The sequence below is a fragment of the Xenopus laevis genome, chromosome 2S (genome assembly GCF_017654675.1).
Source record: "Xenopus laevis strain J_2021 chromosome 2S, Xenopus_laevis_v10.1, whole genome shotgun sequence".
NCBI lineage: Eukaryota > Metazoa > Chordata > Amphibia > Anura > Pipidae > Xenopus > Xenopus laevis.
The window spans coordinates 4,284,970-4,308,716 of NC_054374.1; the positions used below are offsets into that span (position 1 = coordinate 4,284,970).

Genomic DNA, 23,747 nt, shown 5'->3' on the forward strand with positions numbered 1-23,747 from the left:
GTATTAAATGGAGTCTATGGGAGACAGCCTTTCTATAATTCTGAGCTTTCTGGATAACTGGTTTCCAGATAACGGATCCCATACCTGTACCAGAACCAATTTCAGACGGCTCAGCTTCACTGTAACAGGAGGCTATAAACTGTAACCAGGATTTAGAGAGGGTGGAAAATATGACCCACTCTGGTTATAGAGAATGAGTGGAAGGAGTAGCTTCACAGCATAAAATAAAATCTGCTATGCCTACTGCAGTTTCATTTAACTACAAAAAGTCCTTATTGAGTTATTGGCCAATTGTTAGTGGGAAGCCGATTAGGTGATTTGGCTACTAAGCCTTTGAACGGATCATGTCCCGAAATGCGTAAGGCTATGTAAGACCCCTCACCATTGGCAATAAAGAAGCTCTTATTTTACCTGGAATGCCACCCGATTCTTGAATGGAGTAGATTGGGCTACTAACCCCAAATCATCCCATATGTGTATGTGAACAGTAGGTTTATATAAAAATACTGTTACAGAAGCTATAAGATTCAGTTCCATCCTTTCTGGACTTCTAGGTAGGAGTCCAAGGGGCAGATTTATCAAGGGTCGAATTTAAAATGCGAATTTGTGTTTTTTTTAATGATCAAAACTCAAATTTGACTAGGGAGTTATTCAAATTCGATTAGAGTTTTTCAAAAAATTCAAATACGATTTTTGAGATTTATCATACACTGGCCTGACTATTCGCCACCTAAAACCTGCCGAATTTTCTGTTTAAGTCAATGGAAGAGGCACAGGGATCAATTTGGAACCTTCCTGACAATCAAGTTTTTTTTTGGAGTTCATTCGAGTTTTTAAAATTCGATTCGAGTTTTCTGGTCGATCCTATTCACCAGAGTTTACAAAATTCGATTTGTATAATAAATTTCACGTTTATGGGAGTTTTAAAAAAACTCACATGAATTCAAAATTCGACCCTTGATAAATGTGACGCCAAAAGTACACAGCAGTACTCTAGTACCAAGCACACAAGCCATGACGACACTCGATTACAAGTATCCCAAGAAAGCATAATGGTGCCAAATATAACTGCCCTGCATAAACATGGAATTAGGGATGCACCGAATCCAGGATTCGGTTCGGGATTTGGCCGAATCAAACCCTAATTTGCATATGCAAATTAGGGGTGGGGAGGGAAATCGCGTGACTTTTAATCCCAAAACAAGGAAGTAAAACATTTTTCCCCTTCCCACCCCTAATCTGCATATGCAAATTAGGGTTCGGATTTGGTTTGGTATTCTGCCGAATCTTTCACAAAGGATTCGGCCGAATCCAAAATAGTGGATTCAGTGCATCCCTACATGGAATGGATGATACTGGTTCTACAGGTGAAACAAATGCTTGTGTGAAATAACTCATAGGATATAGTAATGACATTGTTGAATGAACCAGTACAGCTCAATGACTTTTTGGCCAGGGTATATCATGCTGAACAATAAACATTTAGATGGAATGCATACACTCTGTAAATCTGCTCCATAAATGGCTTGGTCTGATTTGAAATTTTGCATATTCAAATTTTAGTGCAAGTTTTCTTCAGGACAACACAATCTTTCCAAGAAAAGTTCCAGGACTAAACCAATGCAGAATCTCATTCTTAAAGGAGAAGGAAAGGCTAAAAGTAAGTAAGCTTTATCAGAACGGTCTATATAAATACACCAGTAAACCCTCAAAGTAATGCTGCTCTGAGTCCTCTGTCAAAAGAAACAGCACATTTCTTTCCTTCTATTGTGTACTCATGGGCTTCTGTATCAGACTTCCTGTTTTCAGCTTAAACCTCCAGGGCTAGGGCTTGAGCATGCTCAGTTTGTTCCTCTCTCCCTCCCTCCTCCCCTCCCTGCTGTAATCTGAGCCCAGAGCTATGAGTGAGCAGGGAGAGATTCAGGCAGGAAGTGATGTCACACCAAGCCAATGTGGCAGCTGCTATCCTAAACAAACAGATTTCTAGAGCGGTTTACTCAGATATGGTAAAGCATTCTAAAGAATAAATATAGTCTTATAGCTTGCACCATTGTGGCTAATCTATTGGCAATAAACTGCTTCGGTAGCTTTCCTTCTCCTTTAAATGGGTTGTTCACCTTTGAGTTAACCTTTAGCATGATGTAGACGATATTTTGAGACAAGTTGCTTTTCATTTTTTTGTTATTTAGCTATTCATTCAGCAGCTCTCCAGTTTGCAACTTCAGCAATCTGGTTGCTGGGGTTCAAATTACCCTAGCAACCATGCACTGGAATAGGAGAGGCCTTAAAAATGAATAATAAAAAGTGGCAATAACAATAAAGCTGTAAACTTAAGAGCATTTCTTTTGCAGATGGGGGTCAGTGACCCACATTTCTAAGCTAGAAAGAGTCAGAAGAAGGCAGCTAATAATTAAACTATATATAATAATGAAGACCAATAAAAGAGTTTCTTAGAATTTAAAAAATACTAAAAGTTAATTTTAAGTTTACCCATCCCTTTAGGGCAAAGACATGTGAAAATTCGACACTGCCACTTTTCTTTTTTTTTTAACTGACCCTGGACATATAGGAAAAAAGCTTCAATTTTCACTTTTCATTTCACATAATCCTTGTGGGCACTTGGGGTTTCTTTTTGAAGCAATTGGGCTGTCAAAAGATTTATTTCTTATGGAACATTTGTTGGGTAACTGTTGGGAAGGGGTCTGGAGAAAAACTGGCATTTCCAAGGACATCTACATTGAAAGATCTTTGGAAAATGAAAACAAATGTTAAAAAATGCTGTGACGCTTCCTATGGGTTGTCACTCACAAGGTATTTTAATAGGGATGCACCGAATCCACTTTTTTGGATTCGGCCGAACCCCCGAATCCTTTGTGAAAGATTCGGCCGAATACCGAACCCAAACCCTAATTTGCATATGCAAATTAGGGGTGGGAAGGAAAAACATTTTTTACTTCCTTGTTTTCTGACAAAAAGTCACGTGATTTCCCTCCCCGTCCCTAATTTGCATATGCAAATTAGGATTCGGTTCGGCAGAAGGATTCGGCCGAATCCGAATCCTGCTGAAAAAGGCCGAATCCTGGATTCGGTGCATTCCTATATTTTAATTGTGTGAACGAATAAGCAGCGGTTTCATAATCACATGAATGGAAAGACAGGTCTCCAAGCGCTTGCAGGTAGTAGTAAAAAATTACACAAGAGATCCTGGCTAGTTGCCCTTACCTCAAGCTCATAAAAGAAGCTTTTTTTTTTTTATAAAGAGAGAATCTTTTTATAAAGAGAAAATAAACTCAGGGGATAAGTAACTACATATTAAATTTGTTCACAAAGAAAAATTACTATTGCTTAAAAAGAGGGCTGAGCTGCATAAGTTATTGGACTCTGGAATAGAATCCTGCAGCGGGTCAGTTACCCGCAAAAAAGAGGGCACCCTGCGAAACGAGGGGATGATTTTCAGGTGTGGGTATAACCGAGGGTCTGTGAGTTGCGGGTCTCATCTAAACTTCTTATCTTATGTAATATAGTCTATATTTTACTCCTTTTAAAGTTTTACAAAACTGGCCCGCCCATTTTTGATGACATCACTTCCAGTTTGCAGCACCATCACTTCCTGTTTGATGGTGGTCAGCGGGTTGTGCATAAGGCAGTTGTGGGTCCGGGACGCGGGTTTGAGTCTTAGAAATTGGTTCCGTGCAGAACTCTACTCTGGAACTTAATATACAGACTTATTCATATTTCTTGCCTCAGTTTGTGTGGATCCAGTAATGTTTCTGAATGCATTTAGAGTACAACGGGGTAAGTTACAATAAAACTGGTTAAATACAGTGTCTATTCTTAAAAGCCACACACTCACCATAAAAGAAGCTCTAATAGGCACAGATGCTCCCTGGCATAAGACCTTTTGAGGCCTTTAAGTATCAGAATTCCCTGACAAGGCTGACCTCTTACAACTTCTAAAGGATATCCAGAGCAAAAAGAAATAAAATAAAAAATATATATAGATATAACACTTTGGGGGGCTTAGTGTTCCCACATTAAAACAAAGCAGCATGTTAAAGCCCTTCAGTGCTTTGAGCCAGTAAAGAATTGCAAGTCAATACAATACTGTTCAGCTACTGAGAAGGTTTGGGAAAAAAAAAACCAAGTTAAATTAAAAACACACAACCCTTATTAAACTAAATAAAAAAAACCTCATATGAATGGAGCACGTTATAATAGAAACGAGAGCATCTTATAGCCAAGTTAGCATATAATGATCACAACAATTTTGCCAATTGAAAAGGATAAAAGAGCCTTACTAATCATTCAAATGAAGACTAAACCCTCTTAGTTGCAAAAGTGACAGTAGCCTATCTATAGCCTGGATGCTGAACATGAATGTTTCGGCTATCCGCTGGTTCTGGGGCTCGGCTCATTGGGGGTCTCTGAACCTTTCCAATAGAGGCCATACTCTCATCTCGGAAGCAGGACTGCTGGAAGTCCCCTCCGCTCAGGTAATCCATGGTCTGCATCATGTTGTTCTGGCTGGAAGAGCCGCTCCCAATAGCTCTATAGTGAGTCCCCCCAGCACAATCTAAGGATCCACCAGCTGCCTGTCCCCCGTGAAAAGGCATGGCAAGATCTTGTGATCCCATACTGTCACTGTTTGGGGTCGGCAAAATGTTATTCCATAGCGGCTGGAAATAGTGTCCATTTGTGTATGGCAAAGGGCCTGGCAATCCATTCACAGGAGGAGATGGGGTGGGTTTCTCAATAGGGGGTTTCAGAGCAAAAGACTGGTTCATGCACAGTTCTTGAGGGTAAGATGAAGCCTTGCCAGGAAACAGCTGGGCATTCATTTCTCTCTGGGGTGGTTTTCCAGGTTGTACACCAGTTTCCCCACACATCTGTTGTAATTGGGCCAGCTGGTGCTGGTTCCAGCCCATGGGTTTTAGATCAGCAGGGTATGAAGTGGGCACTCTGCTCATGTTCACCATAGGGATATTCCCAGAGGCTGCGGAGGAAATAGCAGCAGCAGCAGAATGGTCTACAGAAGTTGCGACACAAGAAGGCATGGGAATGCTATGAGTGGAGACCCTAGTGCTTGCATTGATAAGCAGGTTACGACTGATAGGACTGGGGTTGGCAATCTGTCCCTCGCAGACAGAAGTTGTGCCAATGCCAGCCCTAGCCTGACAGAACTGGTTTATCTGGTGCACAATGCTACCTAGGTCAGGCGCTCTGTTCTGCTGTAAAGTGGCGGCCATAGAAAGGGGGATGGTTGAGGTAGACACGGTCACATTCGGAGGTGCATCTGCATCTGGCATTTTTCTGGCTCCATGTAAACCTGGCTGCAGTAGGTTGTTGGCAGGGTGGGGGAGAGCCTGATGGGAAATTCCAGTGGCATGCTGTAGGGGCGTCTGTTGGGGCATACTCTGGGAATGTTGTGACCCGATATTTTGAGAGCGCTGCAACCCTTGTGTATGCTGCATCGCTTGAGACATATTCTGAGAGTGTTGCAAGGTCTGGTTTATAGTCTGTTGATGCTGCAGATTCTGTGGAATATTCTGCGGACGTTGCGTTGGTGGTAGACCCTGTGCATGGTGCAGCGTCTGTGGTATGCTTTGCGGGTGCTGCACATTTTGCGTGTGCTGCAAGGTCTGTGGTTGAGGGATGCTCTGCGTATTTTGCAGACCCTGAGAATGCTGCAGCCCCTGCGGTAGACCCTGAGGGTGCTGCAAAGTCGAAGGGTGCTGCAGACCTGGTGGCATGCTCTGAGAGTGCGTCAATGTCTGTTGTTGCTGCTGTTGCATGCTCTGTACATGATGGAGGGCCTGAGCATGCTGCAGGGCTTGCTGGGGGCGCGCAAGACCTTGAGGGTGGTTTAAAGTGCTAGGTGCAACGTATGGAGCGGAGGGAGGATTCATCATAGACTCTGGCAAGAGGCGGGCTCGGGGGCTGTCAAAGTCCTTTAAAAGACCTTTAGCTGGGGACTTAACAATAGCCAGCAGTCCCGCCTTTGTGCTGACCTGCAACGGATACGGACTGTACCGCTGGCCCGACGTGTCTAGTCCGTTCACAGTCCGACGGATGTGTTTCCGCTGGGGAACTTTAACGCTGTTTGGAAAAATTTTTATGGTCAAGGGATTGTTGGCAACCTTCTTAGCATAAGCATCCAATTCTGCTGGAGTAGGATGCTGAGCAGATCTCATCTTCTGTGTAGTATCCCCTGCCAACGAGAAACCAGAGACATTTTTATTCAATATGGAGATTTAAGAGGAAAGTATATCTGTAAAGAAAAAAAAATGCCATTAAATGTATTAAACAGGGTTGTGGAGTCGGTACATAAATCCTTCAACTCCCACTGACTCCTCATTTTGTGGACGACTGAAAGTGTCTCAAAGTGATTAAAATATAATGGACTGTTGCTCTGCACTGGTAAAAATAGCATGTTTTGCTTCAGAAACACTACTATAGTTTATATAAACAAGCTGATGTGTAGCCATGGGGGCAGCCATTCAAGCACAGGATACACAGTAGATAACAGATAAGTACTACTATAGTTTATATAAACAAGCTGCTGTGTAGCCATGGGGGCAGCCATTCAAGCACAGGATACACAGTAGATAACAGATAAGTACTACTATAGTTTATATAAACAAGCTGCTGTGTAGCCATGGGGACAGCCATTCAAGCACAGGATACACAGTGGATAACAGATAAGTACTACTATAGTTTATATAAACAAGCTGCTGTGTAGCCATGGGGGCAGCCATTCAAGCACAGGATACACAGTGGATAACAGATAAGTACTACTATAGTTTATATAAACAAGCTGCTGTGTAGCCATGGGGGCAGCCATTCAAGCACAGGATACACAGTAGATAACAGATAAGTACTACTATAGTTTATATAAACAAGCTGCTGTGTAGCCATGGGGGCAGCCATTCAAGCACAGGATACACAGTAGATAACAGATAAGTACTACTATAGTTTATATAAACAAGCTGCTGTGTAGCCATTTGAAATTCGACCCTTGATAAATATGCCCCTTAGAACATCGGATTTGTAAGAGGTGTATATCTTCCATACACAACTTGCATATGTCAAAATATTTTTTTCAAGGGTAAAATGATTCTGGCAGCCATAAATCAACATCAGTGTGATACTTAAAGTAACATGATAGACTGAGAACTGACCAAGATGACTAAGAAAGGGCTGGCAAGCAGATTTCTCTCAAAGGAGAACATTCTTGTTTGGACCTCTTTACTTTAGAGGGTAAAATGTGTGTTTTTTTGGGAGGATTCATATTCTCTTTAAGCAGCCTTAAAGGGAAACTGTCATGGGGAATTTTTTTTAGTTCAAAACGCATCAGTTAATAGTGCTGCTCCAGCAGAATGTTGCACTGAAATCCATTTCTCAAAAGAGCAAACAGATTTTTTATATTTAATTTTAAAATCGGACGTGGGGCTAGACAGTCAGTTTCCCAGCTGCCCCCAGTCATGTGACTTGTGCTCTGATAAACTTCAGTCACGCTTTACTGCAAGTTGGAGTGATATCACCCCCTCCCTTTCTCACCCAGCAGCCAAACAACAGAACAATGTTAGGGAACTGCTATCTGGTTACCTTCCCACAGGATAACAGCTGCTTGGTAGATCTAAGAACAACACTCGATCTGTTCAATACTGTTCATCTCCCCCCCTCTCCGCTGTAATCTGAGCCCAGAGCAATGAGTGAGCAGGGAGAGACTCAGCCAGGAAGTGATGTCACACAATATGGCAGCTGCTATCCTAAACAAACAGAGCTTCTAGAGTGGTTTACTCAGGTATGGGAAAGTATTCTGCACAATGAATATAGTCTTATAGCTTGCACTATTGTGTCTAATTTATTGGCAATAAAATGCTTTGGTAGCTTTTCTTTTCCTTTAACGCTCCACACTCTTGTGAATTAAGATGCATTCTGAATTTACGCTAAAATCATTTAATTTCTTAGAATTTGATACACAGTTCTCCTGCAAGCAGCTTCTCAGAAGAGTTTTCAGAATTCATTGATTTTCTAATTAGTATATTAGAATATGCTACACAGCTGACAGTAATTACATTGATTATTCACAGATAGAATATTGGGATTTTTAAGCGCTCTTATCCCAACTGACTTGGCTCTTTCCCCACTGCTGGTGATAAGGATTGTGTGTTTGTGCTTTAATAATAATGTTCCAGCAAAATTCTCCCCTCTTTTCATGACAAAATCATACAAGGTAGTTTTGCAGTTGTAGGAGCCAAAGGGGTTGTTCACCTTTGAGATAACGGTTAGTATGATGTAGAGAGGGATATTCTGAGACAATTTGCAATTGGTTTTCATTTTTTATTATTTATGGTTTTTGACTTATTTCAATCTGGTAACTAGAGTCCAAATGACCCTAGCAACCATACATTGATTCGAATAAGAGACTGGAATATGAATAGGAGAGGCCTGAATAGAAGGCTGCAAAGAGTCAGAAGGAAAAGGCAAATAGCTATAGAACTATGAAAAAAAAAAAATAAAAAAAAAATAATGAAAACCAATTGAAAAGTTGCTTAAAATTTGTCGTTCTATAACATAATAAAAGTTACCTTAAAGGTGAATAACCCCTTTAAGCCACAGGTTAATGGAGTATTCAATTCATAATGTGTTCCAACACGGGGAGGCGTAAAACTCCCATGAACTTGAAATTTGACAGAAATTTATTGATAAAATCAAATTTTTAAAAGTCGAATGAATAGAATCGCCCGAAACCTTGAATCGAATTTTAAAAAAACTCGATTTGAGTTTTTTCGCCGGAAAAAACCTGAAAGTCAGGAAGGCTGCAAACAACTCCAAATTGATCCCTGGACTTCTCCCATTGACTTAAACAGCAATTTGGTGGTGAAGTCGAATTAGAGTACAATGAATCTCGAAAATCATCAAATAAAATAAATAAAAAAATAAATAAAAACGCAAATGTAGTTTGAATAACTCCCTAGTTAAATTTGGCAATTTTGACCATATTGAGGGTCAATTCGACCCTAATAAATCTGCCCCTGAAAGTAAACTCGTCCTGCAGTCACATCTCCAGCAGTTGAGCTGGAAACCTGCTGCCTATGACAGTCATGAACAGTATGTACCGTAGGCAGCTAAATTGAGATTATAATGAGATTTGGTTGTACTTACATTTCTGAAGTCCAGTGTTCATCTGCGGGTGAGAAAGAAGCTGAAGAGAGAGGTCACCTGGTCCTGGCAGACAGGCCAGCATGGCAGACTGGCACTAACACCACATGGGGATCCCACTCCTTCTTGCACTGCACAACAACAACAAGTAGGTAACATTATATGAAGCTACTGTGTATTGGCTGATAACACAAATATTTCACAATAAAAATGTCTAAGGGTCAGGGCACACGGTCAGATTCTGAGAGATTACTCGCCCGGCAACAAATCTTCTTCGGGTGACTAATCTCCCTGAACTGCTCCCGCCAGCTACAATGTAAATCGTTGGCAGGGTGGCACTCAGAGCGCTTCAGTTTCTGAAGTTGCCTCGTGAGGAAACTTCAGGCCGACTTCAGAAAACGAAGCGATCCAAGGGCGATCCTGCCGGCGATTTACATTCTATCCGGCGGGAGGCAGTTCAGGGAGATAGTCGCCCCCCAAAGAAGAGGAGATTTGTCGACGGGCGACTAATCTCCCTGAATCTGAGTTTGTGCCGACCCTAAAACCTGCCATTGCTTAAAAAATATTATGTAAGATCACAGTGTCGGACTGAGGTATTTTGGCCCCAATGGGAACCCTACCTCTACACTGCAGACCCCCCACACGAAAACTGCACCAGACCACCTCCCAATGCAAAACTACCATCTGCCCCAATCACTTCAGCCAAGGACCCCCTTCTAGTGGGGCAGCAGGCAAGGAGCGGACTGGAGGAGCAGCATCAAGGGCAAATAAGATTCACAGGAGGAGGGGGTCCCACTGTATAGAGCACTTGTAAGGCCCCATCTAGAATATGCCGTACAGTTTTGGTCTCCATCACTCAAACAGGACATTATTGTATTAGAGAGGGGACAGAGAAGGGCAACTAAGCTGGTAAAGGGTAAGATTTCTTTTCACCTCTGAGTCAAATTGGAGAGGCTTCAGATGGGGTTTTTTGAACGTGGTGGACTTGTGACTTTTTTTTAACCTAACTTACCATGTTACTGGAGGGCAGTTGGACTAGTGAGGTGGGCCTGGAAGTTGATTTTTCCTTACAACCTGGTGGGCCCGTCCTAACCAGAAAACGATGAGGGTTAAATTCTAAACTTTTGTCCAGAAACACTTCAGAGCACTTTCATTAGTAAAATATCAGTACCCATGTAAAAGGTGCATAAACCAAAATAAGATTTTGCATAATGAATTCAAAAGTGTAATTCTAATCAACTTTCCTACTGCTTCCACTATCTTTTTTTAATCGGATTTTAAAGGAGAAGGAAAGCTACCGAAGCAGTTTATTTGCAATACATTAGCCACAATAGTGCAAGGTAGAAGACTACTTAAGTATGGTAAAATATTAAGCAGTATAAATAAACAGCTCTAGAAACTCTCTCTGATTGTTTAGCTTGGTGTGACATCACTTCCTGCCTGAGTCTCTCCCTGCTCACTCATAGCTCTGGGCTCAGATTACAGGAGGGAGGGGAGAGAGGAGCAAACTGAGCATGCTCAAGCCATAGCCCTGGAGGTTTAAGCTGAAAACAGGAAGTCTGATACAGAAGCCCATGAGTACACAATAGAAGGAAAGAAATGTGCTGTTTCTTTTGACAGAGGACTCAGAGCAGCATTACTTTGAGGGGTTACTGGTGTATTTATATAGACCTTTCTGATAAAGCTTACTTACTTTTAGCTTTTCCTTCTCCTTTAATGTATCTATTGAAAGGTGACCTCCACTTACATTGATGCTTCTGAACTAAAATATGCATATGAACTTCTCTCTATGAACCAGTGCTACAGCCAAAAGGATTATCAGTTTTTATTAAAAAAAAACAAAAAAAAACAAAACAGACTTTTTGTGCACTTAAAGGAGAATTTATACCTAAAGTTCAAATTTCGCTACCCCCCCTACCATACATAGACCCAGCCCAAGTGTTACCCCGGGCAAATGCTCGGTGCAGATTCAGGCATCGGAGTTCACGGGCGCCATTTCTTCTCTTCGGGAATCTTCGGAATGAGACCGGCATGTCGGCAATTTTCGTGAGCTTCGATGCATGCGCAGTTGATGCAACACAGAAAATTGCTCCAACTGCGCATGGCCCGCCACTGTGGTCTTCAAAGAGGAGAAGATGGTGCCGATGCCTGAATCTGCACCGAGGGGTAAGTAAAACGTTAGGGGCATTTGCCGGAGGTGACAGGCAGGAGGGTCTATGTAGGGTAGAGGTTTTATTAAATTTAGGGTTGAATTCTCCTTTAAACACTCATCGATTGTGTGTGTGATGAATTGTTCCAGGAATGTTTCTGAGAGTAAAATCTATGACCAGATGACTCACAGGCTGATTGTTTTTAGAATTTTTTTTAAGGTGTAATTAATTAAAACATAGAAAACCCAGCTTTTTTTTGTTTTAATCATACATGAAAGGTATTTCAGTATTTTTATACAGAAGTAGAAAACAAAAAAACCCTGCAATGGTAACCACAAAATTGTAATCATAATATTTTACATTACTTTAACATTTTTGCAGCTCAACAGCTCGTGTGACATGATTGCAAACGAGACAGTCAAGTGGTGATTTGAAAACACTTCCTCCTACATTAAACCCCCAGAATTCATTTTCTCAGAAGTGAAAAAAAAACCCCCCTTAGCATATGGCGTGTTCTCAATAGAGCGCTGGGTGACCTATATTGGATATCTGTGGATTGTACATTGCTTTAAAACAGATTCAGAATGTTGCCATTGTGTTCACTTGGGTGATGAAGAATAGCACAGCTGGAAAGGAGATGTATATTTGAGATTTGGAGAGCAAAAAATTACTACCCGTCATCACAGACAACAATGTTCTCTGAGTTGTGGGAATAGGATGATCGCTGCACAACCCAAATACCAGTTAGAGAGTTTTTGTGCATTTCCAGTGAGAGGAATGCAGGTACAGTTATGGGACCTGGTATCCAGAATACTCAGGACATGGGGTTTTCTGGATAATGCATCTTTCCGTAATTCGGATCTTCATACCCTAAATCTATGAGAAAATCATGTAAACATTAAAGGGATACTGTCATGGGAAAAAAAAATTTTTTCAAAATGAATAAGTTAATAGTGCTGCTCCAGCAGAATTCTGCACTGAAATCCATTTCTCAAAAGAGCAAACAGATTTTTTTTTTTTTAATATTCAATATTGAAATCTGACATGGGACTAGACATATTGTCAATTTCCCAGCTGCCCCAAGTCATGTGACTTGTGCTCTGATAAACTTCAATCACTTTACTTTACTGCAAGTTGGAGTGATATCACCCCCTCAGCAGCCAAACAAAAGAACAATGGGAAGGTAACCAGATAGCAGCTCCCTAACACAAGATAACAGCTGCCTGGTAGATCTAAGAACACCACTCAATAGTAAAAACCCATGTCCCACTGAGACACATTGTTACATTGAGAAGTGCAGGCACAAGTCACATGACCAGGGGCAGCTGGGAAATTGACAATATGTCTTAGCCCCATGTCAGATTTCAAAATTGAATATAAAAAAATCTGTTTGCTCTTTTGAGAAATTGATTTCAGTGCAGAATTCTGCTGGAGTAGCACTATTAACTGATGCGTTTTGAAAAAAACATGTTTTCCAATGACAGGATCCCTTTAAATAAATAAAATAGGCTGGTTTTGCTTCCAATAAGGATTAATTATCTCTTAGCTGGAATCAAGTTCAAGCTACAGTTTTATTTATTACAGAGATAAAGGAAATCCTTTTTAAAAATCTCTATTATTTGGATAAAATATGGGAGACGGCCTTTCAGTCATTCTGAACTTTCTGGATAACGGGTTTCAGGATCCCATACCTGTACCAAAGGAATAAAGGGGATTTTTCAGAGTTGTGTGTTCGGAAAGAAACAAGTTAGCTGAGGAAGCTTCCAAAAATAACATCTCCCTGATATAGAGGATTTTGCCTAAATGCAGAGACCCAAATTCATTCATGAATGAAGCCTTTAAAACACGCAGAAGCAAATAAACCACTGCACATTATAGTGTATCTACTCATTACAGAGCAATTAAAAAGCCCTGTAAAAGCAGATAGTGTCACATTTGTAACTACTGGCTAAAGGTTAGACATCTTACTAGCCTTCTATCTCGTTCTTAATAAAACCATAAAATCTTAGCATAGCCCCCTTTTGAAAGTGTTTTAAGACACATGAACTAGTCCCCTATGGTCCCAACCAGAAGCAACAAGGCTGTCGTGTTTTTCATTGCACTTTAGAGGCTAGAATATACAGACAATGCTGGTGTTCATTGCAAGTCAGCCCTGAAGAGATGCATAACTACAAGATCAAATAATTGCCTGATCTCACACTGCTGACTTGAGAATTGGATTCAGGGCTGAATACGGGGCCTTAAAAGAGAAAAAACCCTTATTAAAAACCCTACCCCCCTACCCCACATAGACAACCTCCTTCCTCCCCCAAGCCTGGCTGCTACACGGGCAAATGCCCCTAACTTACTGTATATACTCTAGTATAAGCAGAGTTTTTCAGCCCCCAAAACATGCTGAAAAACTCTACCTCGGCTTATACTCGGGTCAAGCGCAAAAACGGTCGCCAACGTCCAAGAATAGTTGCCGGCACCTCCAATGGGAGCAGAAATCCTAAATTTTTTGATTGAAACTTACCAGAAGCTGCTGCATTTCTCACCCTAGGCTTCTACTCGAGTCAATAAGCTTTCCCAGTTTTTGGAGGTAAAATTAGGTACGAGTATATACGGTACCCCTCAGATTCAGGGATCGGAGTTCACCGCAACCATCTTCTGGGTCTTCGGTAATCTGACAATGAGACCGGTGCGGCGGCGCATGCACAGTTGGAGCAATTTCCCAGTCCGCGACAACTGCGCATGTGCCAAAATTGATGGAAATTGCCGAATCGCCAGAAGGACACAGAGACCCGGAAGATGGCTGCCGTGAACTCTAGGGATGCACCAAATCCACTATTTGGGATTCGGCCGAATCCCAGAATCTTTGGTGAAAGATTCAGCCAAATACTGAACTGAATCCTAATTTGCATACATATACACAAACACATATATATACTGTATTGGCAACTATTGTATCAATTCTAGCAGCTGCCTTTAATAAAACCCAGGGAATCTGGTCAGCAGGGACAAAGATAAGAAATGGATCAACTTAGAACAGTTTACAGGGTCGGCGACCCCCCCTACAAAGCTGCGTTAGAAAGGTGAAAAATGTAAAGTTACACTTCAAATATTAGAAAAGACAGTCACACATAAAAATAGAAAGTAATTGGAGAAAGTCTTGCTGGTGAACTATCTGAAACCAACTGAACTGAAAAAAGTGTTGGAAGATGAACAAGCCCTTTAAGGTGGCCATGAACGTTACAATTATAATCTTTCCTGGAAAAGATATTTCCAGGAAAGATTGTTTCAATACACACAAGCTGATTCAGCACTAACAATGGCTGATGTTTAGGTGTCTTCAAAGGTGCACGATCAAAATTTTCTGGCCAGTCCGATGGACAAGCCAACCGATATCCAAGTCCTCTGCAGATATGGGTCGGCTCGTCTACCACCATACACACACATACGGAGTACAGTACGAAAATTTGTTTCATACGATATTATTGGTGTGTCTGTCCATATAGACCCACATTAATTGAAAGCTGTACTAATGTCATCAGGCGTTCCTGTTTATTCGTACTTAATGATCTGCAAGTAACAACAAATCCGCCTCACAAATAAACAGACCTTGACATAACCAGCCACATACCTGGTGAGTAAGGAAAATGCTTCGCAACCAACAGCCTTGACACTGTACATCTGGAATTAAATGTTAATCAGCAATACATTATTGGGTCAGAAGTCTTTCTTTAGAGTTTCTCCCCCTATAAAGCATTTTCTCACAGCCTCATACATGTAATGTTTTCAAAGGCTTTCAGGAAGAAATAAAGTCACAATACTGCCTTTCAACCTTCAAAGCTTATCTAGAATACATTAGGAAAGAAGTCCTGTGACCTCATAATTTACAATTCAAACGGGCCTTTCAAGACACCATGAATACCAATGAAGGGAAAGAATTCCACGTGCGAACTTTCCCAGCATCCGCCTATTGGAAATCGCAACGGACAACACAATTCAAGTCTTCTTCTACCTTTTCTCTGCCACAGAAATGAACACTGTGCCGCTGGGAATGAAGGGCTTGTATAGAAAGGGCTCCATTCATTTGTAACGGCTGTGATTCTTAGTCAGGCCTTTTAGAAGTGTTCTTTAATCCATTTGAATGGTTCCGCTCTCTAAGGTCCATTACAGACCAAGAGATGGTTCCTCAAACACAGCCTTTACAATCATTAGGTTTTTACCATTCCCAAACCTATAAAAATGGTAATTCCAGATGTATTTGTGCAATACGGATGCCTCTAAAAGGATTACTGCAATGGCAGTATAATAAAAGGTAGTAATATTAGGTGAACAGATGCTTTGTTCAGAGGTCGCTGCATTACTTAGATTTACATTGTATTGTTTCATGTTCTAGTGTTTAGTTTTAATGCTGTGCAGTGCGTATACATGTAGGGAAATATACTGACATACATCTCCTGCTATCAGCAGTCAGAGATACAATAGCCAGTTTTGAAATGAAGAGTAAAGTTGGCCAAACACAAGGTTGCACAATGGAGAAGATCATTGTCAAATTTGGGCACAGTGTGCTGATCTGAAGATTTGGCCAATGGACAAATCATAACAAGGGCTGTGCAGGACCAGATTTGAAACCTGTCCGATAGATATTTGGGTGATTTTCACCCGGTTGGGGAGGCAGTGGGGCATGTCTCTAGCTTTAGGGCTGTTAGAGAAATGAGTAAAAAGCCTGGCTCAGCTGCATCCTCTAGTTGGAGTTATTTATCTTGTTTTCACCTGTGTTTTTCAGAACATGTTCCGGTAAAACAAAATATCCATCTGGAAGACCTTGGGTGGGAAGCAGTTCTCGGCGTGCGCACATACACCATCATTCGATTAAAGACATACAGTATAATTAAGTGGGCAACTGAAAGAAATGGGAAAAAAAAAGAAACTACTGCACTACAAGATGCCCTTTGATCTAACCAATTTAATGCAAAAATACTGTTTTTCAATCTGTTGGGAAATTATGTTGGTCTCTCTCTGGTTGAGTAATGTTTCAAAGCAGGACAATCTACAGCAAGCAAGAACTGAATTCTATGAAAAAGTTTGTGGGTGTCTAGTTTTTACTCACACTGCAGGTTTCGTAATTGCATGTCTCCACTGGTTAAGCCTTTATGGCCATTTTTCAGGCTACCCAACCGTTGTCTGGTCAATAATTTGTCAGATGTCGCTTGAGCAGGTTTGATATTCACTGGCTCGTTGAGTTGGTCCACACCCCTGACCACCCCTAAACTAATCACTTAGGCCAAACAATCTGATTAGCCCAATATTGGCCCACCTAGGGAGGGTATATCATGGGAACGATCTCCTTGTTTGGCAACCTTGCCAAACAAATGTCTCTCGTAATATTTGGCTACCTTTAGGGTCTTCTTCACAGCGACTAATCTCCCCGATATGCCTTCCGCCGGCTAAAATGAAAATCGCCTGAGGGCAAGTTCACAGAGTGCATCGTTTTCCAAAGTCGTAAGTAAATGCCTCACTAGAAACTTCTGGCGACTTCGGAAAACGAGGCGCTCCTTGTGCCTGCCCCCAGGCAATTTTCATTTTAGCCCGCCGGAAGGCAGATCAGAGATTAGTCGCTGTGAAGAAGAGGAGATTTGTCGCCTGGCGACTAATCTCCCCGAATCTGTCCGTGTGAACAGAGCCTTAGGGAACGGGGAGATTTAGTTGCCCGCCTCTTCTTCAGGTGACAAATCTCCCCGAAAAGCCTTCCCGCCGGCTAGAATCTAAATTGCAGATGGGATGGCACTCGGAGTGCTTGTTTTCCGAAGTCGCCCAAAGTTGCCTCACAAGGAAACTTTGGGAGACTTCGGAAAATGGAAACTGTGGGCGACTTCGGAATACAAAGTGCTCAGAGTGCCAACCCACTGGCGATTTAGATTCCAGCCGGCGGGAAGGCTTTTTGTCGAGATTAGTTGCCTGAAGAGGCGATTCGTCGACGAGTGACTAAATCTCCCAGAATCTTCACGGGCATCTCTGCCTTTAGCATTCAGGAGCCCACATTATTTTAAAGGACAATTTCAAGTAAAAAATATATTGGACCCTTGAAGCTAAAACGCTATACCTTGAAAGACCAAATAATCATCGTCATACAATACTATTAACCATTTAACAAAGCTAGTAACCCTGTTACAGCTGCAGACAACAAAGAAAAAGCAGCCCGATTAATAGCTCTGTTCAGAGTGAGGTTGAACCCGAAACCTTACAATCGGAGCCCAAAAATAGCAAGGAAATCAAATCCCATGGTCAGCCCTAAAGCCAAATGCAGCACAGGACTAAGCTAATGGGACCTAAAAAGGCAAAATATTGTCACATTGAACAGGAGGCAAATAATAGAAGACAAATCTAAACCCACAGCAGTATTATAGTCAGTAGGGTTGCACAGCACCTACACTCTGTACAGTGAAAATTCATTGCTGAATTAGCCTGTGATTGATCCAACTAAACTGGCCTGAAAAGCCAATACGGCCTCGTTGGCTGCTAGTGACAAATCTGTCTATAAGCAACTGCAAGAGGAATAGATGAGACAGCTATAGTTATAGCTATAGTGTGTGTGTGTGTGTGTGTGTGTGTGTGTGTGTGTGTGTGTGTGTGTGTGTGTGTGTGTGTGTGTATATTTGTCCCCATACATTAAATGTCGTATGCAGCACTATGTAACAACAAGAAGGACAACAGGTAACCAGATAGCAGCTCCCTAACACAAGATAACAGCTGCCTGGTAGATCTAAGAACAACACTCAATAGTAAAATCCAGGTCCCACTGAGACACATTCAGTTACATTGAGTAGGAGAAACAACAGCCTGCCAGAAAGCAGTTCCACCCTAAAGTGCTGGCTCTTTCTGAAATCACATGACCAGGCAAAATGAGCTGAGATGCACCTACACACCAATATTACAACTAAATACACTTGCTGCTTCAGGAATGACATTTTATATTGTACAGTGAATTATTTGCAGTGTAAACAGTGTCATTTAGAAATAGAAAATACATGATAAAAATCATGACAGAATCCCTTTAAATAACCATGTTAAAGAGGGTAGTAACAATTAAAGGGAAGGAAACACACAAGGAGGAAAATGAAATATGAAGGAGTGGTTAAATATTTAGGTGGTGTTGCTGGACTACTGCACATGTTTAAACAAAATGATGATCATTTATAGAAATGTTGCAAGGCTAAACCGTATAGGCAAAAAAATAAAGGCTACCATATGTTTTTGCAAACACGCTGCATTACAAGCATTTGTTAGAGACTGTGCAAGCATGGTGAACTTCTCACGTTTCATTCTGTGACTTACTGCTCTGTACCCTGTATCATGCCAGTCTATAAAGTTGTTAATATTAAAGATTTAATCAAGAAATAAAGGCATCTGACGTTATTCTGAACAGACCTGTCAGTCGGTGACTGGTGCTCCAGTTCCCAGAAGAGACCTGCTCGTGACAAGTGAAGGATTAAACGGATTGAGATGCAATTTGCTTAGCAACCATTCATTAGGCAAGTTCAGAAACAGGCCAGCAATCCAATCCAGCTCTTAGCAGCTCCCTGAGAAGATAACACTGCATAACAGGTCTTCTATCATCCTTTTTTTGAGTCACACAGTAAAGTGCTTGCTCATTGCTTCCCTGCAGGCACATCCACATAATTACCGTGCACACTTTGTAAGGGCAGAGACACACGGCAAGATTCGGGGAGATTTAGTCGCCTGGAGACTAATCGACTGTTCTTCGGGCAACTAATCTCCCTGAAAAGCCTTCCCGCCAGCTAGAATCTAAATCACACGTGGGATGGCACTCAGAGGGCTTCATTTTCCAAAGTTGCCGCACAAGGAAACTTAGGCCAACTTCAGAAAATGAAGCGCTCTGAGTGCCATCCCACGTGTGATTTAGATTCTAGCCGGCGGGAAGGCTTTTCAGGAGATAAGTCGGCCGAAGAATAGGCCATTAGTCGCCGGGCGACTAAATCTCCCCGAATCTTCCAGTGCAGTGTCTCTCTGGCCTTAAAGGGACAAGTTTAAGGATTCTATATGTGCCTTAAGGTGGCCATAAATGTATAGATCCGCTTGTTTGGCAATTTCGCCAAACAAGCAAATGTCTCCCGATATGCCCACCTTGAGGTGATATGGGGACTGACCCAATCATAGTGCAGATCATAATACAGGCAATACAGGCGGTCGGATCGCATCAACAAACAGATGTGCTCCGCAATCTGACGGGATTTTTTAGCCTTGCCCAATCGACATCTGGCCAACTTTCAGACCCCACAAACGGGCCAATAAGCTGCCGACTAGGTCTGTAGTCAGCTTTTATCGGCCCGTGTATGGCCACCTTAAGGGTGGTGGCACACGTGGATATTAGTCGCCAAGAAACAAATCTCCCCAAATGCCTTCCCACCGGCAAGAATACGATCCTCGCAAGGCAACTTTGGAAATCTGAAGCAATTTGTATGCTCCTGCCAGTGATGCGTATTGATGCCTGCAGGAAGGCATTTGGGGAGATTAGTCGCCCAAAGTAGAGAATATTTGTCCCCGGATGACTAATCTCCCCAAATGCCACCACCCTAACATTAGGGTTCAGATATTGTATCCCAACAGACCCAGATACTAGGGTTACCACCCAACGCTAGTGCCACAATGGTGCTGAAATCAGCCCCTATGTGGGCCTAAAGGAGGCCATAGATGCACCGCTAGTATCCTACAAAACAAATTATCGGTGTGTGTATGGGGCGAAATGATGAGACAGATATCAGCAAAAGACTTGAATATCGGTCGGCTCGATGATCGGGCCGGGTGGAAAATTTTGATTGGGCGCCTTTGAAGGGACCTGAACATCCGCCGTTGTTAGTGCTGAATCATCAGATACAGGTAGAATTCTATTGTTTCTATATGTATATCTGAGAATTCAGCTCTACACGTGTATTGAAACGAACGATCTTTCTTGGAAATATATTTTTCCAAGATCATAATTGTTTCGTCTATGGCCACCTTTAGCCTCATCTCCTGCCTGCACCCAAAACCAGTGTGTTGGCAATATGAATTTTCATTCATCCAGGTCATGGTATATCTAGTATAGGTCAATCTAAAAACTGGACTTGCCGAGTAATCAATGAAGACGTTTCACTACTCATCCGTGCAGCTTCTTCAGTTGAATTGATTACTCAGCAAGTCCAGTTTTTTTTAGATTGACCTATACTAGATACATTGTGTTGGCAGATTTTGGTGCAAGAAAAGTATTTCTTCCCTGTAATCAGCGGTGTGTGCCTGCACTTGAGCCAACACAATGGTTTTGGGTGCAGGCAGGAGGAGAGGCTAAGGCCCGCATAGGGGCAGATTTTCTTCCAGTTTATTTCAGCTCCTGTGTGGCACTAGCAAGTATTAATATAATACTAAACAGACTGAACAGATTTAAGTGCAGCCATTCAATAAGTGGCTGGTATTTGAGGAATACCTACTAGGCACTGAAATCTCTTTTCCAACTTCTGCAAGAATTCTGTAACCCAATCATAATCCCAGTAAATGATGTTCCTTTAATCAGCAGTCACTACGACATCTAGGGATGCACCGAATACACTATTTTGGATTTGGCCGAACCCCGGAATCCTTCGTGAAAGATTCGGCCAAATACCGAACCCTAATTTGCATATGCACATTAGGGGTGGGAAGGGGAAAAATGTTTTACTTCCTTGTTTTCTGACAAAAAGTCATGTGATTTCCCTCCCAGCCACTAATTTGCATATGCAAATTAGGGTTCGGATTAGGTTCGGCCTGGCAGAAGGATTCGGCCTATACATCATGTTCATATGCAACAAGATGTGCAAGCTGGTTATCCTGGTGTGTGGCCAGATTAAATGACAGCCAACCAGGGGTTCAGATATCAAGAAAACAGACTCATTTTAGCCACCTTAAAGGGGCTGTTCATCTTTAAATAACTTTTGGTATAATATAGAGAATGATATTCTGAGACCATCTGCAATTCATTTTAATTTTTTTATTATGTGATTTTTGAGTTTATTTTTAAGGGCTCTTACAGATGATCGTTTTTAGCTGCGCTCCCCTGCGTTCCGGTTTCATGCGTTCAGCCGCAGGGAAGCGCAGGAATAGATCCACTGAATTCCGTTCAATGGGGCTGTACTCACACAGACGCATGTAAGCGCCAAACGCAGGTTGGGACGCAGCATGTTTGCATTTTACCTGCGTTCAGCTCTTACATGCGTCTGTGTGAATACAGCCCCATTGAACAGAATTAAGTGCATCTATTCCTGCGCTTCCCCGCGGCTGAACGCATGAAACCGGAACGCAGGGGAACCCGGCTAAAAACTCTCGTCTGTAAGAGCCCTTATTCAGCAGCTCTCTAGTTTCCAATTTCAGCAATCTGGTTGCTATGGTGCAAATAAGCCTAGCAACTATGCATTTATTTGAACAAGAATCATATATGAATAGGTGAAAGCCTGAATAGAAAGGTGAGCATAAAAAAATAGCAATAACAATACATTTGTAGCATTACAAAGCATTCGTTTTTAGATGGGGTCAGTGACCCCTATTTGAAAGCTGAAAAGATTTAGAAGAATGTGGCAAATAATTCAAAAACTATAAAGAAAATAAATAAAAAATGAAGGCCAATTGAAAAGTTGCTTAGAATTCGCCATTCAATAACATACTAAAAGTTAAATTAAAGGGGTTGTTCACATTCAAACACTTTATTCAGATTTTCAGATCGCTAGAAATAAAGACTTCTCCAATTACTTTCTATTTGTAACCGTTTTTCTGATATTAAAGAGTAAAGTTTGATTTTTCACCTTCTAAGGGTCAGGGCACACAGGCAGATTCGGGGAGGTTAGTCGCCCGGCAACAAATCTCCTCTTCTTCGGGGTGACTAGTCACCCCGAACTGCCTCCCCCTCCGGGTTGGCACTCAGAACTATTCGTTTTCCGAAGTCGTCCGAAGCTTCCTTGTGAGGCAACTTTGGACGACTTCGGAAAAACGACTTGCTCTGAGTGCCATCCCGCCGACGATTTACACTTTAGCCGACGGGAAGGCAAGGGTGGCAGTTCGGGGAGATTAGTCGCCCGAAGAAGAGGAGGAGCGCTTAAATCTCCCCGAATCTGCCTGTGTGCCCTGACCCTAAAGCAGCTCTGGGAGGGATGGGTCGCCGACTCTTAACTGTTCTAAATTGATACATTTTTTATTTTTGTCCCTCCTGTGAAGAATCCCTGAGTTTAATTAAAGGCAGCAACAATAGTTGCTAATATTCCACAGATACTACTGAGAAATGTATCAACTAATTGTATTAACTAATTGTAGCAAATTGTTCAGATGCTCCTGGATCACTGAGCTGCCAGACTGAAACCCCAGAGACACAATTTTGAGGAAACGGTAAAACATAAAAGATGGAAAGCAATTGAAAAAAATCTTTAAAGGGATAGTGTTATGGGAAAAAAAAATTTTTTTCAAAATGTATCTGTTAATAGTGCTGCTCCAGCAGAATTCTGCACTTAAATCCATTTCTCAAAAGAGCAAACAGATTTTTTTAAATTCAATTTTGAAATCTGAAATGGGGCTAGACATATTGTTAATTTCCCAGCTGCCCCAAGTCATGTGACTTGTGCTCTGATAAACTTCAATCACTCTTTACTGCAAGTTGGAGTGTTATCACCCCCCTCCCTTTTCCCCCCCAGCAGCCAAACAACAGAACAATGGGAAGGTAATCAGATAACAGCTCCCTAAAGCTGGCCATAGATGCAAAGAATCATCGTACGATCGGACTTTCCCATCTCCTGACCCGCCACTAACCATTCAGATCAAAGTCTTACCAGTCAGATTAGTTAAAGAACAGATCAGCAATGTTCTGCCCCTGACAGCAATCGTACGATATCTATGTCCAACCAAAGCTAGTGACAGTCTCCCACTGAAAATCTTACGATCGGCAATACACGCAGAGATATTATCGGCAGCTGACAGAAATTTTCTAACCTGTCCGATCGACCAAACGACCGATCTCCGCCGGATGAATAATGTCGGGACTCTCCACACACGGTTCGAAAATCGTACAAATCCTCGATTCGTACGATCAGATCTTTGCGTCTATGGCCAGCTTAACACAAGATAACTGCTGCCTAGTAGATCTAAGAACAACACTCAATAGTAAAATCCAGGTCCCACATGCTGGAAGTGCCCCACTGTCAATTACACTATGTTTAAAAATAAGGTCGATTGGATATATGTGAATGAAAGGCTCTCGGGGTTGGCTACGGACAGGTTACAGACGATTAACAAAATTTGGCAACCCTGGATTAGGTATAGGTTTAATGGTACAGTTTCGGGCGCCATTTGATAGGTTGCGATAGCGGGGCAGTCAGGCACTCTATATGTACTTGATTTCCATTCTCACTCCATGGTATCTGGGTCTCCACC

At 41.9% G+C, this 23,747-nt stretch overlaps 1 protein-coding gene across 3 annotated transcripts in view; it reads right to left on the reverse strand.

The window, feature by feature from the left end:
* Positions 1 to 2,325: 2,325 nt before the first annotated feature.
* fam222b.S (family with sequence similarity 222 member B S homeolog) overlaps positions 2,326 to 23,747 on the reverse strand; it is a 34,863-nt gene continuing 13,441 nt past the window's right edge. For 2 of the 3 annotated variants that reach the window (XM_018248358.2, XM_018248359.2), the window contains exons 2-3: positions 9,169 to 9,296; positions 2,326 to 6,208 (exon numbers count right to left, since the gene is read on the reverse strand). In XM_018248358.2, coding sequence (XP_018103847.1) covers positions 4,350 to 6,208; positions 9,169 to 9,250 — 1,941 coding nt within the window. In that variant the 5' untranslated portion in view covers positions 9,251 to 9,296 and the 3' untranslated portion in view covers positions 2,326 to 4,349. Of the gene's footprint in view, positions 6,213 to 9,168; positions 9,297 to 23,747 lie in introns of those variants that run through there. The other variant, XM_041583319.1, reaches the window with a different exon arrangement.